Source organism: Phacochoerus africanus, chromosome 10, assembly GCF_016906955.1.
Source record: "Phacochoerus africanus isolate WHEZ1 chromosome 10, ROS_Pafr_v1, whole genome shotgun sequence".
NCBI classification, from domain to species: Eukaryota; Metazoa; Chordata; class Mammalia; order Artiodactyla; family Suidae; genus Phacochoerus; species Phacochoerus africanus.
The window spans coordinates 55,845,895-55,865,607 of record NC_062553.1 but is presented as its reverse complement, the minus strand read 5'-3'; the positions used below and the strand labels follow the sequence as shown (position 1 = coordinate 55,865,607).

Sequence of the window (19,713 nt, the reverse complement as noted above, 5' to 3'; positions counted from 1 at the left end):
AATCCCAGCATCCCTGGCACTTACACGTGGTCCCCCTCCTCACTCCTGCTCTGCTTGTTCCTCCCTTCAGCCTTTCAGGAGTGTGGGGAAAATCTTACCTTGTAATTTATTTAGGTGCTATTCCACCTGGTGATCTCCTCGGGTGTGGGGACCACACTGCAACATCCGTATTTGTGTCCTCAATGCTCAACACGGAGATATCTGTTAATAAACACATAGGTTATGAGCCAGTTCCTGCCGAGTCGTGGAAACGCCTGTGAACAGAGAAGCTGAGTCTTACTGTTTTATACATGCACCCTTGAGCTGTAATGAGGCAGGGGTTAATCTCTGTCCAGCCAGGCCTGCTCGAATGAGGTGTTTAGAAGGATGTTACCTTAACTGCCCCGTGTTATGGTGTGTAAGGCTTGAGGGAGGACTGTACACAACAGTGTAAGTTAATGAAACAAGAGGCTGGTGTCTGGACGGTACCACCAGACAGATGCCCACATGAGGCCCTTGACCCTGGAATCTGTAAGTTTTGCCCCTTCAGAGAGCTCCTGGGCTTGTCATGTGACTGAGACGTGACTTGGAGTTTTTCAACAGTTGGCTTTAAAAGGATATGTATTTAATTATTTACTTTGGTCTTTTTAGGGCTGTACCTGTGGCACGTGGAGGTTCCTAGGCTATGGGGTTGAATCAAGCTATAGATGCCGGCCTATACCACAGCCACAGCAACTCAGATTCAAGCCGCATCTGCGACCTACACCACAGCTCACACAATGCCAGATCCTTAACCCACTGAGCAAGGCCAGGGATCAAACCCTCGTCCTCATGGATGCTAGTCAGATTTGTTTACGCTGCGCCACAATGGGAACTCCAGGATTTTATTCTTGATCATCTGTACAGAATTACCTGTCAGTGCCTTACTTAGCATTGGAGTTGTCAGGGGTTTACTGGGAGCTTCCAAATATCTGCATTTCCTCCCCATGGAAGGTTCCAGTGGGCAGAGAAGAAAGAATGGCAGGCTCTCCTCCTCTTGTTGCTGAGGACATCACCCTGGACGAGGGACTGGGCGAATCGGAAGCTGTGGCTGACATCAAGTTCTCCTCGGCAGGTAACTGACTGACACCAGCACTACTTCCCAGGTAAAGGGAAGTGGCCTCATGGCTTTTAGTATTTTTGCTACAGCTGTGCCTTCACTGACATAAGCTGAGTATTTTAGGGAATATATACTTGGTTATTCATAAGGTAAAACCTACCCTGATAATAAATGTGTACCTTCACACAAATGCACTGTATGCCCTTTTAAGAACAGAGTGAAAGACCCCAGTAGCCCCCTTGAGTCTCCACTGGAGCTGTGGCTGCTGTTTGTAATAAACACTTGCTAACACCTTGTGTTCTGTCCTGTGCCTGTGTAGGTTGGGTTGCAGTAATGCCACAGTTTAAGGACAGACTGCACCTCCGAGGCCATATGCCTCAAGGAACTTTTCTCACGTTCTGGCCCCCACTCTTGCCCCACATAGTTAACATCAAAGGACCCCAAATCCAGAGAAGTGTTGCCTGTCAAACCAAGAAGCCTTCTCCTCTTGTGTCCAATGTGCAGAAAAAGAGATAAACGTCCAGACTTATCTGTTCACACTGAAGAGTAACTCTACACAACCTACAGTGTACACTGCATTGTAGTAAATGTCACTAGATGAAGCCCCTCCCACTCCCACCCTTTTCAGACTACCAAGGACTGAGCCCCTTTTTAACACGTTGAGTTTGCAAGCTCAAGTGATTTTTGATTGGGTGTGTATCTGATGCAGATACACTTAAAAATGAGTGCTGCTCGACTCAAGTCTTCCCATTACATTTTTTGAGACCAGGTGGCATTTCTTGAGGGAGCAGCTTAACAGTTGGCATATGAACAAATGGCAGAATATCAGTTTCTCCCGAAGACATTGGCTTAAAGGAGACGGAAATGAGAAGGTGGCTCTGCTCCGTGTAGTCATCCAAGGACCCACCTGGGGAACGCACCCTGGCTTCCTTCTCTAGATTGAAGGATGCTCGAGTTGTCATCCTTTCCCACCATCAGGGAGAACGTCCCCACGGAGGAGGAGGAAGAGCTGGAAGCGGTACACATCGCAGCATCTGTAGGTCAGCAGTGACACGGCCACACCCCACAGGGAAGCTGGGGGTCCAGAGGGCAATGAGGACTGTGGGATTTTATTACTTAAGGGCAGAATGGACATTGGGAAACAAGTAGTTCTTACATAACCCTAAAGTGCATGAAAACTCAGAAAAGGGCTCACAGGCTTAGTCTAGTCTGCAAAGATCAGAGCACTTCAAGTGTTTTATCAGCACCTGCCATGAACGCTGTGTGGGACTCACTCAGTCAGCAGTCTTACCATCATGTGTCTCGAGCCAAGTGAGCAGCACTAGAGCTGTGGACGCTGTATGAGGCTCCATCAGTCAGCAGTCTTACTATAAGGTGTTCCGAGATGAGTGAGCACTTGAGTTGTGGACAGTGAACCCCTGGGGAGTCATGTCCTGGGTCCCAGAGTTGAGATGAAGGCTCGTGGAGAAAGCCGGCCTCAAACATCCAGTAGCCTTCTGTGGACTCTGGTTCTGCATGAACCTACCTGTCCTGGGTTCACTGTCAGCATGACACTCTAGCCCCTTCTCACTGGTGGGTCGTCGTGGGATAAATGGTTAGTATTTTAAGAGGCAACCTGTAAAGCTTTGTGGGTCTCAGCTGCATTGTGTTTCAGAGTGGATGTCTGGTTGGCATCTGTGGGAAGGTAGTTCTTTTTTTGGAGAGAATAAAATACCATTAATTTTAACAACTTAAAATCGTGACCGTTATTTTTCTATCTGTTGTTCCTAGTTTGGAGGTTAGGCCTGAATCTTTACATGAAATGAAGGAAATAGGGTAAACCTAGCCTTGGTGGAGAACTACAGAACCCCAAAGCTGGTGCTGTTTTTACCCTGATAACTTACAATGTAGGAAGCAGGACGTTCCTCCCTCATCTTGTCTCTAGGCTCTTAGACCTCAACTAGCAAAGATGCAGTGTTTAAGCTTTCACCAATTTATATTTTCAGGTTTCTCTAAGCTCCAAACTCAATGGTTATGTTTTGACTGAGGTTGTTCTAAAAATGTTCCAAGGGGAGTTCCCATTCACGGCACAGCAGAAAAGAATCCAACTAGGAACCATGAGGTTGCAGGTTCAATCCTTGGCCTCACTCAGTGGGTTAAGTAGCTGGCATTGCTGTGAGCTGTGCTGTAGGTTGCGGACGTGGCTTGGTTCTGGCATTGTGGCTCTGGCGTGGGCCGGCAGCTACAGCTCTGGTTGGACCCCTGGCCTGGGAGCCTCCATATACCGTGGGTTTGGCCCTAAAAAGACAAAAGACACTAAAAAATTAAAAAATATATATGTGTTCCAAGGTACCTTGCTAGGCTAGTTGCAGACAGTGCAGTTTACTAAGTTGACGTTTCCCTGTTGTATTAGTTAATCTGTTTGGGTCTTTGTTTTCACATCTCTGAAATGAGGGACTGACACTAAATACTTCTCAGTCCTAACTTTTTATGATTCTCAGCAAAAACAAGCAGGAGAGCCGGGAAAGTGTGGTGACCATACCTCAGACCAAAAAGGCCCCTGAACCCCTGGCCTGGGAAACTCCATATGCCACAGGTGCAGCCCTGAGAAACTGCAACAAAAAGGCCCCCCAAGCATCAACAGCAGAGAACTTCTGCTGGGATCTGCTGTTAACTTACACCACATCCTGCAAGCCTAATGCAACCCAGCATCCCTGCTGGTGCATCCAGAGGTCCACGGGGGATTTTCTAGAAGAAAGCTCTCTTACTGTGTTGGTTTCTGAGCTAAGTCAGCTTATTAATACTAATCCATTGACCCAAGAATGAAGACTGCCCTTTCGTCACCATCATTTACACGGTGGCAGCATGCAGGAGTTAGTACAGAGAAATTATGGCATAGCCGGCACAGCCCCCTCACCTCCATAGAACAGAGGTTGTTTGGAGGGGCTAGAGAATGATTAGGCCAGTTTATACCAGTTCCTTTCATTAGCTCTGCAGCCTTACTGTGTTCAGCATGTCACCCCTTTCGTATTCATGGCACTTTTTTTTTTTTGTCTTTTTGTCTTTAGGGCCACACCTGCAGCATATCTAGGCTAGGGGTCGAATCGGAGCTACATCTGCCAGCCTACATCACAGCTCAAGGCAACACCAGATTCTTAACCCACTGAGCGAGGACAGGGATCGAACCTGCGTCCTCAAGGATGCGTCCTCAAGGATGCTAGTCGGGTTCGTTAATTGCTGAGCCACGATGGGAACTCCCCATGGCATTTTATTGATTGACTGATTGATTTTTTTTTTTTTCTTTTGCCTTTTCTAGGGCTGCTCCAGCGGCATATGGAGTTCCCAGGCTAGGGGTCTAATCGGAGCTGTAGCCACCGGCCTACACCAGAGCCACAGTAACTCGGGATCCCAGCCGCATCTGCGACCTACACCACAGCTCACGGCAACGCCGGATCATTGATCTACTGAGCAAGGCCAGGGATGGAACCCGCAACCTCATGGTTCCTTGTTGGATTCGTTAACCACTGCGCCACGACGGGAACTCCCCATGGCATTTTATAAAGAAGTAAAATGTATGATATGACTTTTTGACTTCTATGTGACATTAAATGCAGCTTTATTTTTTAAAGTCCCTTCGGATGTTTCTCACCTCAGTGCTCCGGGCACGGGCCACGGGCTTCACCGCCCATGAAGACATGTAAGGAATTTGCATAAGACAGCTGTGCAGAATGGAGCTGGAGGAGCCTTATTTGTGCACAGAGATACTCCTGAGAATAACCCAGATACTCCATTTGATTTCACACCAGAAAACTACAAGAGGATAGAGGCAATTGTAAAAAACTACCCAGAAGGGCATAAAGCAGCAGCTGTGCTTCCAGTCCTGGATTTAGCCCAAAGACAGAATGGATGGCTGCCCATCTCTGCCATGAACAAGGTGGCAGAAATTTTACAAGTACCTCCAATGAGAGTATATGAAGTAGCAACTTTTTATACAATGTATAATCGAAAGCCAGTTGGAAAGTATCATATTCAAGTCTGCACCACTACGCCTTGCATGCTTCAAAACTCTGATAGCATACTGGAGGCCATTCAGAAAAAGCTTGGAATAAAGATTGGAGAGACTACACCTGACAAACTTTTCACTCTTATAGAAGTGGAATGTTTAGGGGCCTGTGTAAATGCACCAATGGTTCAAATAAATGACAACTACTATGAGGATCTGACACCTAAGGATATTGAAGAAATTATTGATGAACTCAAGGCTGGCAAAATCCCCAAACCTGGGCCAAGGAGTGGACGCTTCTCTTGTGAGCCAGCTGGAGGTCTTACCTCTTTGACTGAACCACCTAAAGGACCTGGGTTTGGTGTGCAAGCAGGCCTTTAATTTATATTCAGCTGTAAATATGTCACTGGAGAAATAAAGTACGAACCTCCTGTCTAAAAAAAAATAAAAATAAAAATAAAGTCCCTTCATATTGTTCCTGCCCACTTAAACAGCAGCAGTTTCTTCAAAGTTACTGAGACGAAGTGCAGTGTAACCTGCTCTGTATGTCCCATCATCATGAGCAGCAAGCCAGCCAGTCATTAGGGCCTCACTATGGAGCTCCCCTGCGTCTCAACTGCTTTAAGATACTTCCATGCCAGGCAAGGAGTTGATGTGTTCGCGTGTGCCTGAGTTTCTTGATCTGACACTTCCTGCAAAATGGAGCTCAAGGCTGGTTTCCTGCAGATGACAAACCTGGAGCTCCTGCTGTGCCAGGCCCGGCAGAGTGCTGGTTCCTCACCGAGAGGGTACCCAGCACTCGGCCAGCCTCTGGTCCCCCCGCCCCATCTTCCCTCCCCAGGGGCTCTGTCTGGTGGAGCAAGAGCATCATTTCATTCTTTCTCAGGTGTTCCCTTTTCTCTTGGCTGCTCTCCTTACAGGGGTGTCCGCCCTTGACCTGCAAGAGTAATGCTTACACAGTAGACACCAGACTTCAGATTTACATGACTCCAACAGGCAGCATTCTACCTGCTCCTACTGTCTCTGTCATGTCATCCACCCCACGGACACCCTGAAAGGGCTGCGATGGCTTGAGATTAACAGTTGAGCATCATAGAGGAACGATGCCTCATGCATACCCTTCATGGCAGAGAGCATCTATATTTCCTTATTTGGTACAGGACTTTCATGATCTGAACATTCCTGAGCATATCTACAGCATCCTTAAATCATCCGAGGCTTTGCGCCTCGAGCTCCTGTTTTTCAGAAGCTTCCTTTTTCCTCTCAGAGTCTACCCTCTGAGTAATAAACCTAGTGGAAGTATTTCTTTGGTCAATATTTCTCACTAGGAGGTTAACAGGTATGATGCTTTATCATAGACACTTCCAGTACTTCTTCCAGAAACTAGGAAATCTGAGAAAACAGGCCACACACTCAAAAAGAAATACACACATGTGCTAGAGAACACATCATCAGGTTATCCTGGACATGAGAGACTGCCAAGACCCTAGCTTTCCAGTAAGTCCCTGGAAAATAGCTGGCAATCAGTACATGAATGAATGAAAGAGATCAAGAGGAATTTATGGTATGGGGTTGGTTTCTGCCTCCACTGAAAATAGCATGATAGACTAAATTTGCTTGGTAGCACTGCCTTTTCTAGGGTTTCTCCCTGTCCTGCCTAAAGGCAGTACTGCAGGGCCTTGCTCGTTCAGACTATCAGTAGCTTCGATGATCATATGACAACCCAGAGAGTTTATTTTTATTCCTTTACAGTCTTTTTTGTTTGGGTATTTTTTGGCCATGCCTGTGGCATATAGAAGTTCCCAGGCCAGGGATGGAACCCACACCACAGCAGTGACCCAAGCTGCTGCAGTGATGACACCAGGTCCTTAACCCAATGTACTACAAGGGAACTCCCTTTATATTCTTATAATAATAATGATAATACAGCTAACTTTTTTTTTGTCTTTTTGCCTTTTCTAGGGCCACACCTGCAGCATGTGGAGGTTCCCAGGCTAGGGGTCTAATTGGAGCTAGAGCTACCAGCCTACACCACAGCCACAGCAATGTCAGATCTGAGCCGAATCTGCAACCTACACCACAGCTCACGGCAACGCCAGATCCTTAATGCACTGAGCAAGGCCAGGGATGGAACCTGCAACCTCACGGTTCCCAGTCAGATTTGTTAACTACTTTGCCACGATGGGAACTCCAACAGCTAACTCTTATTTAGCACATACAATGAGCCTGGCACTTTTAAGCGTTGCATGTTATAACTGAATCCTTACAACAACCCCATGCAAGAGGTATTGCTATTACCTGCATTTAGAAATGAGGCAGCAAAGACACAAGTAATTTGCCCAGGGTCACAAAATTAAGAAGTGTGATTCAAACAAACCCAAGCAGTTTAGCTGAAGCACCCTGTGGGTTTAATTATACAGTAAAGTTTGTTTTTTCCTTTCCATATACTGTTCCATGAATTCTAACATACGTATAGGTCTGTTTAACAACCACCATAATCAGGATGCAAAACAGATCCACCAGCACCCAGGTTTTCACCACCACCCAGTTCCTCCTCTATAGACTAGAACCTATCTCAGGTCTCATAGGCAACAACTTTTCACCTTGGGAGGAACTTTTCACCTTATCTCAGAAAAGCAAAGCAATGAACAGGATTCCTTGGTGGCACAGCAGGTTAAGGATCCAGCGTTGCCACTGCTATGGCTTGGATTCCATCCCTGGCCCAGGAACTTGCACATGAAAAGCCACCCACTTTGAAGGCCTTCAATGGGAAACACACCGTTTCCTTGGAAGCCCTGTGCTCCTGTCACCGAGTTCCTCTGAGTCCTTGCATCCACGAGGCCAGCCTGGGCACACTGCTCAGAGCCAGGGCGTGTGTGGATCTGAAAGGGGCTGCACCCTTGCCATCCTGTCAACTGTTCTGTCCACGCCTGAACACATGTGCCCGCCTGGTGGCTTTAAACCGAAAGTGCTCTCAGGGCTGGCGGGGAAGCTTTGCACGCTGCTCGGGAGCTTTGCCAAGTACCACGGACAGATCACATCGCGAGTAGAGATCCCGCCCCACAATTCTGATTAAGAAAAAAGGAAATTACATGCACAGGAAATTTGGAATGCAAACATCCAAAGAGCTATACTGCTAAACTATCCTAAAAAAGAAGCTATGGTTTTAAATTCTACTGCTGGAGTTCCCATTGTGGCTCCATGGTAACAAACCCAACTAGTGTCCATGAGGATGGGTTTAATCCCTGGCCTGCTCAGTGGGTTAAGGATCCAATGTTGCAGTGAGCTGTGGTGTAACTTGCAGATGTGTTTAGATCCCGTGCTGCTGTGGCTGTGGTGTAGGCTGGGGGCTGTAGCTCCGATTTGACCCCTGGCCTGGGAACTTCCATATGCCATGGGTGCGGCTCTAAATAGACCAAAAAACAAACAAACAAACAAAACCCCAAAAACAACAACAACAAAAAAACCATTCTGGTCTTATTAGTGACATAGTACTAGCTGGTCTGTATTTATTCACAGATTGAATAGCTTCGAAAGTCAAATCCATTTGCTCAGTGGCCTTGCCTTTTCTCCTGCATGGCACTCATCCTGCTTTCTGGTCCTCTTCCCATCTTATTTTCACTAAAAGGGTAGTTGCCCAACTGAAAAGCTTTCCGTTATCTCCAGTTTTTCTCAACATCTCGAATCTGGCCTAAAGAGACTCATCGTTTTCCATCATTCACTGTTAATTTTAGGGTGAAATATTCAACAGGAACAAAAATTAGAGAAATGGTGACTACTTTCTCTTAAATAATAGATAAAAGATACACATTTTATTGAAACATTTTTATTTTTATTATTTTATTTTTTTATTTATGTTTGTCTTTTTGCCTTTTCTAGGGCCGCTTCCTGAGGCATGTGGAGGTTCCCAGGCTAGGGGTCAAATCGGAGCTGTAGCTGCCAGCCTACGCCAGAGCCACAGCAACGCGGGATCTGAGCTGCGTCTGCGACCTACACCACAGCTCACGGCAACGCTGGATCCTTAACCCACTGAGCAAGGCCAGGGATCGAACCCGAAACCTCATGGTTCCTAGTCGGATTCATTAAACACTGCACCACGACGGGAACTCCTATTGAAACATTTTTTAAGAAAAATTTTTTTTCATTGGACAAATAAGGCTAGGTCCTAAGTTCTGAGGCTGTGCTGAAGTTTTATAACTTGGATGAGACTGTTCAATAAAGGGAAACAGTGTATAACCACCCAGGTACCCACTGACCCCAGCCCCAATTCATATGGCCTCAGTTACTTCTAGGTACAGTTTCTCATTTGTCAACTGGAAATGCTTCTTTCTTAACTGGATTGAGGGCACAGTCAGGTTTTTGTCCACATCTATTGCTGAGTAACTAACCAACCCAAAACTGACTGACTTGGAACATGCTAGTATTTGCTGATTCTTCAGTTTGGCAGTTTAATCTGGGCTCAGCTCAGCAGTTCTGCTCTTTGGGGACAAGCATTTGCAGACTTCACTCTGGGTCAAGACTGGCTGTGACAGCTGGGAAACCTAGGCCTATTTTCAGGGATCACTCTCTCTACCTAGGATCTCATCCTGCAGGGGCCCAGGGCAAGCTTATTCCCAAGGTGACCTTGTACAGAAGGAACATGACAGTAGAAGCTGCAAGGCCTCTGGAGGGTGAGGCTCAGAAACCAGGCATGTCACTCTGCTGCTTTCCGCTGATCAAAGCAAGGGGCAGTGGCAGCACAGAGTGATTAGAAGGGCTGCAAAGACTCTGTGGCCACTTCTATCCAGCACAAGGTCAGCATATTCATCGCCTTGAGGAAAATGTGTAACAGGCTATGCGCTCTGACCTACATGAGATGAGACTTCCCTGTAATCTTATCAAATGGGAAATTTGATGCTGACAAACTCGCCTCAGGAGTCAGGTACATGGAGCAGCTTGTGACTGAGGACAGGAAGGAACAGGAAGCTGTGGAACTTTGATTTCATCATTAATCTCGCAGTGATAGTTTTTTTGTTTTTTGTATTTTTGGCTGCACCCACGACGTAGGAAGTTCCTGGGCCAGTAACCGAATCTGAGCCCCAGCTGTGACCTGTGCCACAGCTGGGGCGGGGCTGGGTCTTTTAACCCACTGCACTGGGCGGGGAAGGAAACTGTGCCTCCCTGAAGTCAGGTTTTTAACCCACTGCGCCGTGGCTGAAACTCCAAAATAGTTTATTTTTAACTGTGCATGTATTATTTTCATAAATTTAAAATGAAAAAAAAAATCCATTCAGGTGCAAAGCTAGGTTGTCTCCACTCTCATCCAGACCCCTCCACCCTCATGGAGCACTTATACCAGCAGGAAGCTCAACCAGGGAGTTCCCACTGTGGCTCAGCGGTAACAAACCTGACTAGTATCCATGAGAATACAGGTTCGATCCCTGGCCTCGCTCAGTGGGTTAAGGATCCATCCAGCATTGCCGTGGCTCAAATTTGATCCCTAGCCTGGGAAGTTCCATACGCTGCAGGTACGGCCCTGAAATGCAAAATAATAAAAAGAAAAAGAAAGCTCAGTCAGGAGTCACTATGTGCATCATCTGTGTGTCAGGGGAGGGAATGAGAATGATGACTCATAGGACCTTAGTATTTCAAAATCCCATCCTATTCCCCTGCATGAAGGGGAAAGGAGGATTTAGGCAGGATCCCAGCTGAGGGTTTGAGGCTCTGGAAACTCTTTCTTTTCCTGGCTATAAATCAGGGGGAGGCGTGCAGCGACATGGGATGGGAGGTCATCTCAGAGCCCCTCTCTCTCCATCAGGCACCTACCAGCATTTCTCCATTTCTGGTGCTGAACAAGCAGGTGGGAACCCGTACGGGGACGTCACTTGCTCTCAGCACTCTCTGCGGGCGAGTGTGAAGGGCCTGCTGCTCCCTTCAGGCTCAGGAGATCAGGGGACAGGCACTTGCTGCCAAGTGTCTGCAACCCAAGGGACATTCTAATAAGTGGGCCAGGTGGGACAAGTATTAGGGCCGACAAAACAGCAGGCTCACAGGGCCTGAGAACCAGGCATGCTTCAAAATAAATCCAGTTCTTACCTTCCAATCAGAACATGTTCTTCTGCTTTCAAATAGCTGCCCACATAATGCATTAGTGGCTTATCTAAAAATGCCAGCTCCTGCCATCTCAGAGGTGGCATGAGTGGAATCACAGAACAAATGTTTTACACTAGATTTCATCTCAGAAAGGTGAGGTTAATCTAACCACTGCTAGCACGCTTCTTACGGTTTTTAATAAATACAAACCGTTTTGTGTTTTTGTTTTTTGGCTTTTGTCTTTTTAGGCCACACCCATGGCATATGGAGGTTCCCAGGCTAGAAGTCGAATCGGAGCTGTAGCCACTGGGCTACACCACAGTCACAGCCACAGCAGATCCCAGCCACGTCTGAGACCTACACCACAGCTCACGGCAACACCGGATCCTTAACCCACTGAGTGAGGCCAGGGATCGAACCTGTATCCTCATGGATGCTAGTCAGATTTGTTTCCACTGAGCCAAGACAGGAACTCCCCAAACCAGTTAGATGTTATGGTATAAATACAAACTGGTTAGATGTTATGGTAAAGGAATAAATGAACATAAACTGAGAACATTCAGATTAAGCTGAAATCCCTTTCACCACCCCTCCTAAAGTAAAGTGGGAAGAACAACCTACTTCTTAGGGCTGTTGAGAGAGGCTTGAGGTTAATGGGATGTGCTCAGAAGAGGGCATGGTGCTTAGGAAAGGATGGCGCCCCCATGCTGACGCGAGATCTGCAATTCCAGGCAAAGTATTTTCCCATTTTTTCTGGGTGTCTCCACCCAGGGTGTCTTCTGTGGGTCATGAATACGGCCTGCCTACTTGTATATGACATTAGTCATCTCCTTCCTCTCCAACAAGAGCTCCCTGCTCACAGGTCCCAGAGCAGAAACATGCAAGCCTCCCCATTCCACGGCTGCCTCTTCCAAACTGCAGAGACATCACACCCACTCATGTCCCTTCCAAAGGGGCTCTCCCGGCCCTTCCAACACACTCCTGCCCGTTCCTGCCCTCACCTTGCTCTCTGGCCACTGGGTACAGCTGTCACTACAGCCACTTGTGCCTCGTGAACACAAGGTTTCATGCTAAGAGAAAACTTACTCTCACCATCTGTAAGAGGTGCTGTATCTCATCAGAAAAGCTTTTGTTCTTCTGTGCAGATAAACTCCTGCTGGATCCCCACACTGGTCCACTAGACATGGCCAAATTATAGCAACCACTGGAGCCCAGGCTCAAGCAGGGACCTCATCTCATTAAACTACAATCCCTTAGTAGATCATCATATGGATAATTCACTCCCCAGGTATTATTAGCTGAGTACCAAGGTTCTCCTCCCTGACCACATCAATGTGGAATGTTCAATGAGCATGTTATTCACTCTGTTATTTTAAGCAACACTAAATTAAATATCCATCTTCTGGGTTAAAAAAAAAAAAAAACTTAATGGCGTTCTCGTCATGGCACAGCAGAAACGAATCTCATTAGGAACCATGAGGTTTCAGGTTTGATCCCTGGCTTGCTCAGTGGGTTGAGGATCCGGCATCGCTGTGAGCTGTGGTGTTGGTCGCACACTTGGCTTAGATCTGGCGTTGCTGTGCCTGTGGTGAAGGCCAGCAGCTGTATCTCCAATTCAGCCCCTAGCCTGGGAACCTCCATAGGCTGTGGGTGTAGCCCTAAAAAAAAAAAAAAAAGAAAGAAAAATGGAGTTCCTGTGGTGGCGCAGCAGAAACGAATCTAACTAGGAACCATGAGGTTTCAGGTTCGATCCCTGGCTTGCTCAGTGGGTTGAGAATCCGGCATTGCTGTGAGCTGTGGTGTAGGTCACAGATTTGGCTCAGATCTGACATTGCTGTGGCTGTGGTGTAGGCTGGCAGCTCTAGCTCCAATTAGACCCCTAGCCTGGGAACCTCCACACGCCGCAGGTGCGGCCCTAAAAAAAGACAAAAAACAAAGAACACAAAGCATAAACATAATTTGTGAGTTTCTAAGACTCTATGGATCCCCTCAAACACTCCACACAGTATCCACTCTCAAAGTACTTCCAGGAGTTCCCGTTGTGGCTCAGTGGTTAATGAATCTGACTAGGAACCACGAGGTTTTAGGTTCGATCCCTGGCCTTGATCAGTGGGTTAAGGCTCTGGCATTACCGTGAGCTTCGGTGTAGGTCACACACGAGGCTTAGATCCCGAGTTGCTGTGGCTGTGGCATAGGCCATCAGCTGTAGCTTGGATTAGACCCCTAGCCAGGGAACCTCCACATGCCACGGGTGTGGCCCTAGAAAAAAAGACAAAAAAGACAAAACAAAAGTACTTCTAGACGGTCAACAAATTTTGGCAATAATTAGTGATTAAACCATATTATGAAACATTACGCAATAGTTGTAAAGAATAAGGACCATCTTTAACTACTGATGAGGATCTCTAAATTCTAATCATTACAGAATAATCCAATTATATAAAAAGCAAAGAAATCAAGCATTTCAACATGCATATACATACAGAGGTAAAAAGTTAACAGCAAACCATTAACTGTAGTTAATTCCAGAGAAGAAACATGAGAAGTAAGAAGGTTAGAAGAGAGCTAGCCAAGATGGATTTTAACTTGTTTGAATCTTAAGTATGTAGTTGTGCTTGCATTATGTGATTTTTCAAAATAGAGCACATCGAAAAAGAAATGAAATATGGTATTTTTAAATCAATAAAAGAATTAAGACATCCCTCTAAAACTGCCTTCTAGAGGAAGAAATCTCAACCACTGGCAAATTTCTATTTGCAGTTTACCCCTTAAGAGAGTCTGTCAAGCTTTCAGTTTTATTCATACTATTATGACTTAAGCACAGATAAGTGTGCTATTTCTGAGTTTCACTCTTTCAGGGTAATAGTCCAACTGAAACAGCCTCATTTAGGGAGCTTAGAATGGTACCCCCACCCCCACTGCTGGACTGGAGTGAAGTAACTCAGACAACCCAGGTCCATGGGGAAAAAGGGAGAGCTGTTCTTGATAGAGAACACCAGTTACCACAAAAGACAGAGTATTCAGAGTTCCCCTTGAAATGCAGTGGGCATGAATCTGACTAGGAGCCGTGAAGACACAGGTCCGATCCCTGGCCTCGCTCAGTGGGTTAAGGATTTGGCATCACTAATGAGCTGTGGTGGTGATCAAAGATGCAGCTCAGATCTGGCTGTTGCTGTGGCTGTGGTATAGGCCAGCAGATACAGTTCCGATTTGACCCCTAGCCTGGGAACCTCCATGTGCTGTGGGTGAGGCCCTAAAAAGACAAAAAGAAAAAACAATAAGATATAGAATTGATGCAAGCAAAAATCAATACATGCTAAAATCACTGGGTGTATTGAGGAGCAAGATAGTTTCACTATACTATCCCCAAAAATATAAATAACAAAGGGACAAAACAACTTTGCAGGAGTTCCTGTCATGGCTCAGTGGTTAAAGAATCCAACTAGAAACCATGAAGTTGCAGGTTAGATCCCTGGCGTCACTCAGTGGGTTAAGGATCCGGCGTTGCCGTGAGCTGTGGTGTAGGTCACAGACACGGCTCAGGTTCTGCATTGCTGTGGCGTAGGCCGGCAGCTACAGCTTCAATTCGATCCCTAGCCTAGGACTCTCCATATGCTGCAGGTACACTCTAGAAAAGGAAAAGAAAAGAAAAAAAAAACCCAAAAAACTCTGCAGTAGAGAAATCTTAACCAAATAATGAAAATGATCACAACCAGTACTGGGATCACGCGCCTTCTGACCTAATGCATGGGTACTTCATATTCCTATGCTTTGATGTGATGCACCAGTACTTAGTATTCCTGTACCTTCTGATGTAATGCACCTGTACTTAGTATTCCTGTCAAGATGCATAACCTTGAGAACTATGTCACTTATGATGGAGCATGATAATGGGAGAAAAAAGAATGTATACATGTATGTGTAACTGGGTCACCATGATGTACAGTAGAAAAAAAACTGTACTGGGGAAATAACAATAAAAAATTTTTTAAAAAAGATGCATAACCTGAATTGAAGCATGAGGGAACAATGAGAATAAGCCCAATTAATAAATCGTTTTTGGGAGTTCCCATTGTGGCGCAGTGGTTAACAAATCCGACTAGGAACCATGAGGTTGTGGGTTCGATCCCTGGCCTTGCTCAGTGGGTTAACAATCCGGCGTGGCTGTGAGCTGTGGTGTAGGTCACAGACACTGCTCGGATCTGGCGTTGCTGTGGCTGTGGTGTAGGCCGGCAGCTACAGCTCCGATTCAACCCCTAGCCTGGGAACCTCCATATGCCGTGGGAACGGCCCAAGAAATGGCAAAAAGACAAAAAAAAAAAAGTAGTTTTTGGAGTTCGAGTTGTGGTGCAGTAGAAACGAATCCAACTAGGAACCTGAGGCTACAGGTTTGATCCCTGGCCTTGCTCAGCGGGTTAAGGATCTGGCATTGCTGTGAGCTATGGTGCAGGGCACAGATACGGCTCAGATCTGGTGTTGCTGTGGCTGTGGCCAGCAGCTACAGCTCCAATTTGACCCCTAGCCTGGGAACCTCCATATGCCTCGGGTGCGGCCCTAGAAAAAAAAAATACAAAAAAAAAAAAAGAATATTCTTTAAACAGCTGGCACGAACTTTTCAAACTCTAATGTTGTAATGGACAAAAAGCTAATGAATTGTTCCAAATTAAAGGAAACTGAAGAGATGTGACAACTAAATGCAATGAGTGATTAGGATCAGAGATATTGTTAAAGGTTAGTATTAGGACATATGGCACAATATGAACATAGATTGTCTATTAAAGATGACACCAATCTTCAAAGTCTTGAATCATTCTAGGGTGACTGTACAAGACACTGCCCTTATCCTTAAGAGATACAAACTCAAGTATTCAGAGAAGAAGTACGCTTGCAATGTAATATTGGGGGTCTACCTCATGACACCTACATGACATAAAGCAAATGTGCTATGTCCCAACACAGATGCACAAGAATTCAAGTTACTTTTTTTTTTTTTTGGTCTTTTTAGGGCTACCCTGGTGGCATATGGAAGTTCCCAGACTAGGCCTGCAGCTGCCAGCCTACATCACAGGTCATGGCAGTGCCAATCCTTAACCCATTGATCGAGGCCAGGGACTGAACCCACATACTTGTGGATACTAGTCAGGTTCTTAATTTGCTGAGCCACAACAGGAAATCTAAAACAAAATTTCATAGTAAAGTCTCTTTCTCAAGACCTGCTATTTCCTGCTACTTGGTGAATGAACTCTCCTGGCCTTCTTAATGCATCCAGTAAAATATCCTATTCTACAAACAGATTTCTGCATTATCAAAATCTTAAAATTATAGTACAATTACCATTGTATATTAATTAGCTGAAATTAAGGAGGGACATATGACAATTTTTGGCCTGGACAATTAACAAACTATTTGCCTTTCTAAGGGCCAGAGATTGTTTTAGGTGCTTGAGACAAAGAGTGGACACAAAAGCATTCTGACTCTTATGAGATTACAATATACCTGAGACAAGCAGTGGACAAAGGCCTCTATCCTACTTTATCATTAAAATTCCATGCTTCTGCAAGACATGTAAGATAAGCAAGCGAATTATACAACTTAATCATTTCAAACAGAGGAAGCACTTTATATATTTAAAGATACTTACTTGGCTTTGTTAAATAGTGAAAGGTCATAATACTAAAACTACATGTCACCCACAGGTTAAGTGCTTAATAAGCATTTAACACTCAAAGTCACTCTATGGATACAAGTATCAGAGGTCCCTATTTTCTGGATGAAGAAACAGATTTAATAGAGTTAAAAATGACTGCCTGGAGTTCCCACTGTGATGCAATGGATCAGTGGTGTCTCTGTAGCACCAGTATGCAGGTTCCATCCCCAGCCTGGTGCAGCAGGTTAAAGGATCTGGGGTTGCCGCATGTGCGGCAAAGGTCACAACTGTGGCTCAGATTTGGCCCATCCAAGAATTCCATATGTCCCAGGGTGGCCAAAAAAAAAGAGGAGTTCCTATTGTGGCTCAGCAAGTTAAGAACCTGATAACGAACCCAGCTAGTATCCATGAGGATGTGGGTTTGATCCCTGGTCTTGCTCAGTGGGTTAAGGATCCGGGTTTGCATGAACAATGGTGTAGGTCACAGATGCAGCCTGGATCCCGAGTTACCGCGGCTGTGGTATAGGCCAGCAGCTGTAGGTCCAATTCAACCCCTAGCCTGGGAACTTTCCATATATCATGGATGCAGCCCCAAAAAGCAGAAAAAGAAGAAAAAACACTCCCATACTGTTGGTGGGAAGGTAATTTGGTACAACCACTATGGAAAACAGTATGGAGGTTTCTCAGAAAACTAAACATAGAATTACCATGTGATCCAGCAGTCCTACTTCTGGGCATAAATCCAGACACAACTATAATTCAAAAAGATACATGCTCCCCTATGTTCACTTCCACACTAATCACAATAGCCAAGACATGGAAACAACCTAAATGTCCATCCACAGATGAATGGATTAAGATGTGGTGTATATATATACGGAATCATCCATCAATTCACTACTAAATTTCATGTACATATACATACATGAATAATGCCCTCTGCAATAACATGGATGCTGTCATATAAAGTCAGAAAGACATAAAATACCATATGATATCACTTGTATGTGGAATATAAAATACAGCACACTAGGAGTTCCTGTCATGGCTCAGTGGAAATGAATCTGACTAGTATCCATGAGGAATTCCATATGCTGCAGGTGTGGCTATAAAAAAAGAAAAAAAAATTTTTTTAAGTTCATTATTATTTTTTTGTAAATCAACTATACTTTAATAAAAAGTTAAAAAATAAAATGTACATATTGATTTGATACATTGTTAAAGGAATCCTGATTTATATACACAGACATATTTCAGTTAACAAGTGTTAGTCACTGTAGTAACTATGTTATAGTTTAATTTCAAATCTTATATTTTTTGATCTTATACATCTTTTTTTTTTAAAGTTCTTTAAACAGGCGATTTCCTAACACCAAAACGTCTCGATTACCAAATAGTAGCACACTGTTTTAGCACCTTCACCAATCTACCTTTGTGGAGCTGAGGATGAGGGGAGCTCCTACTACTGTACCATTAAACTTGACCTATGAACTGGGCCCAGCCCTGAATGACACCATGGGGGGACTACAGGGATGGCCAAAGGGGAAGCATAAATGGATGACGCATAGAAAATACGACAAGGGGAGCCTCTGAGAAAGGAGAAACACACTAGTAACCATTCTTTCATTCCTTAAAGGTGACAAATCAAGTCACACATCAGTAACATTTATATAGTCAGGATAAATTCCCCATATTGTTCCTGTAGTGGTTCAGTGGGTTACAAACTCGACTAGTATCTATGAGGATGCAGGTTCAATCCCTGACCTCGATCAGTGGGTTAAGAATCTGGTGTTGCCATGAGCTGTGTGAACTTCCATATACCACGGGTGCTTTTTTTTTTTTTTTTGCTTTTTAGGGCCACACCTGCGGCATATGGAGGTTCCCAGGCTAGGGGTCTAATCGGAGCTACGGCTGCCAGCCTACACCACAGCCACAGCAACATGGGACCCAAGCCACATCTGCAACCTACACCACAGCTCATGGCAACTCCACATCCTTAACCCACTGAGCAAGGCCAGGGATCAAACCCAAAACCTCATGGTTCCTAGTGAGATTTGTTTGCACTATACCACAATGGGAACTTTGCCACGGGCACAGTCTTAAAAACCAAAAACAAACAAAACTCCACCAAAACCCAAAAAACCACATGTCCTTGGTCAGGCAGAAACCGTTACCCTCCTTGTCACTGTTTCTACCATATGCCACCAAGGCAAATGCTTGGAAACCCAATTTGCTTGTTCCCAACAGGGAATCTTGCAAGAAGGGGAACAGAGTGAACTACCCACCAATTCAACATGGATCATCCTTCTTTCAGGCCACTCGCCAGGCACAGTGGGCCAGAAGGCAAGCCAGTTGTTGTGATGCTCTGCACAGCTGAAGAGCTTCCAACAAGTCCTCCCCTTTCCTCTCAAGTGCACAGACACAGGTGAGCCTTCTATATACAGCACAGCTGAACATCACTCAGAGGAAGGAGGACCTTCTGAGAATAGGGCTATTGCTTTTTCATATTCTTCTCAGGGTCCCATTAAACACAGTAAAAGCCTTAAAAGAGTGGCCTGGCCTTCAGAGAACATTCAATGTAACTCATGTTATTTTCTCTTCAATACACCTTTTCCCAGTTTTGAGCCAAAATTTACTAATACCAGGCCAGCAAATGAGAAGAGACACGTGTATTAAAACTGTTGAGGCATTTCCGTCATGGCTCAGTGGTAACTAGCATCCATGAGGATGCAGGTTCGATCCCTGGCCTCGCTCAGTGGGTTAAGAACCCAGCTTTGCCAGGAGCTATGGTGTAGGTGGCAGACGCAGCTCAGATTTTGAGTGACTATAGTGTAGGCTAGGGGCTACAGTTCCAATTAGACCCCTAGCCTGGGAACATGCATATGCTGAGAATATGGCCCGAAAAGAAAAACTCTTGAAGGGTTCTGCCGTTGG

The 19,713-nt window shown here is 45.3% G+C and overlaps 2 protein-coding genes across 2 annotated transcripts in view; one reads left to right on the top strand and one right to left on the bottom strand.

The window, feature by feature from the left end:
• Positions 1-19,713, bottom strand: part of LOC125137532 (RE1-silencing transcription factor-like) — a 162,374-nt gene that overhangs the window by 129,510 nt on the left and 13,151 nt on the right. The gene's annotated exons all lie outside the window — the stretch shown is intronic.
• LOC125137537 (NADH dehydrogenase [ubiquinone] flavoprotein 2, mitochondrial-like) lies at positions 832-5,551 on the top strand. Its single transcript, XM_047798303.1, is given in 3 exon segments — positions 832-1,093; positions 4,687-4,744; positions 4,747-5,551. Coding segments are annotated over 2 exon segments (744 nt in total). The 5' UTR covers positions 832-1,093; positions 4,687-4,695; the 3' UTR covers positions 5,442-5,551.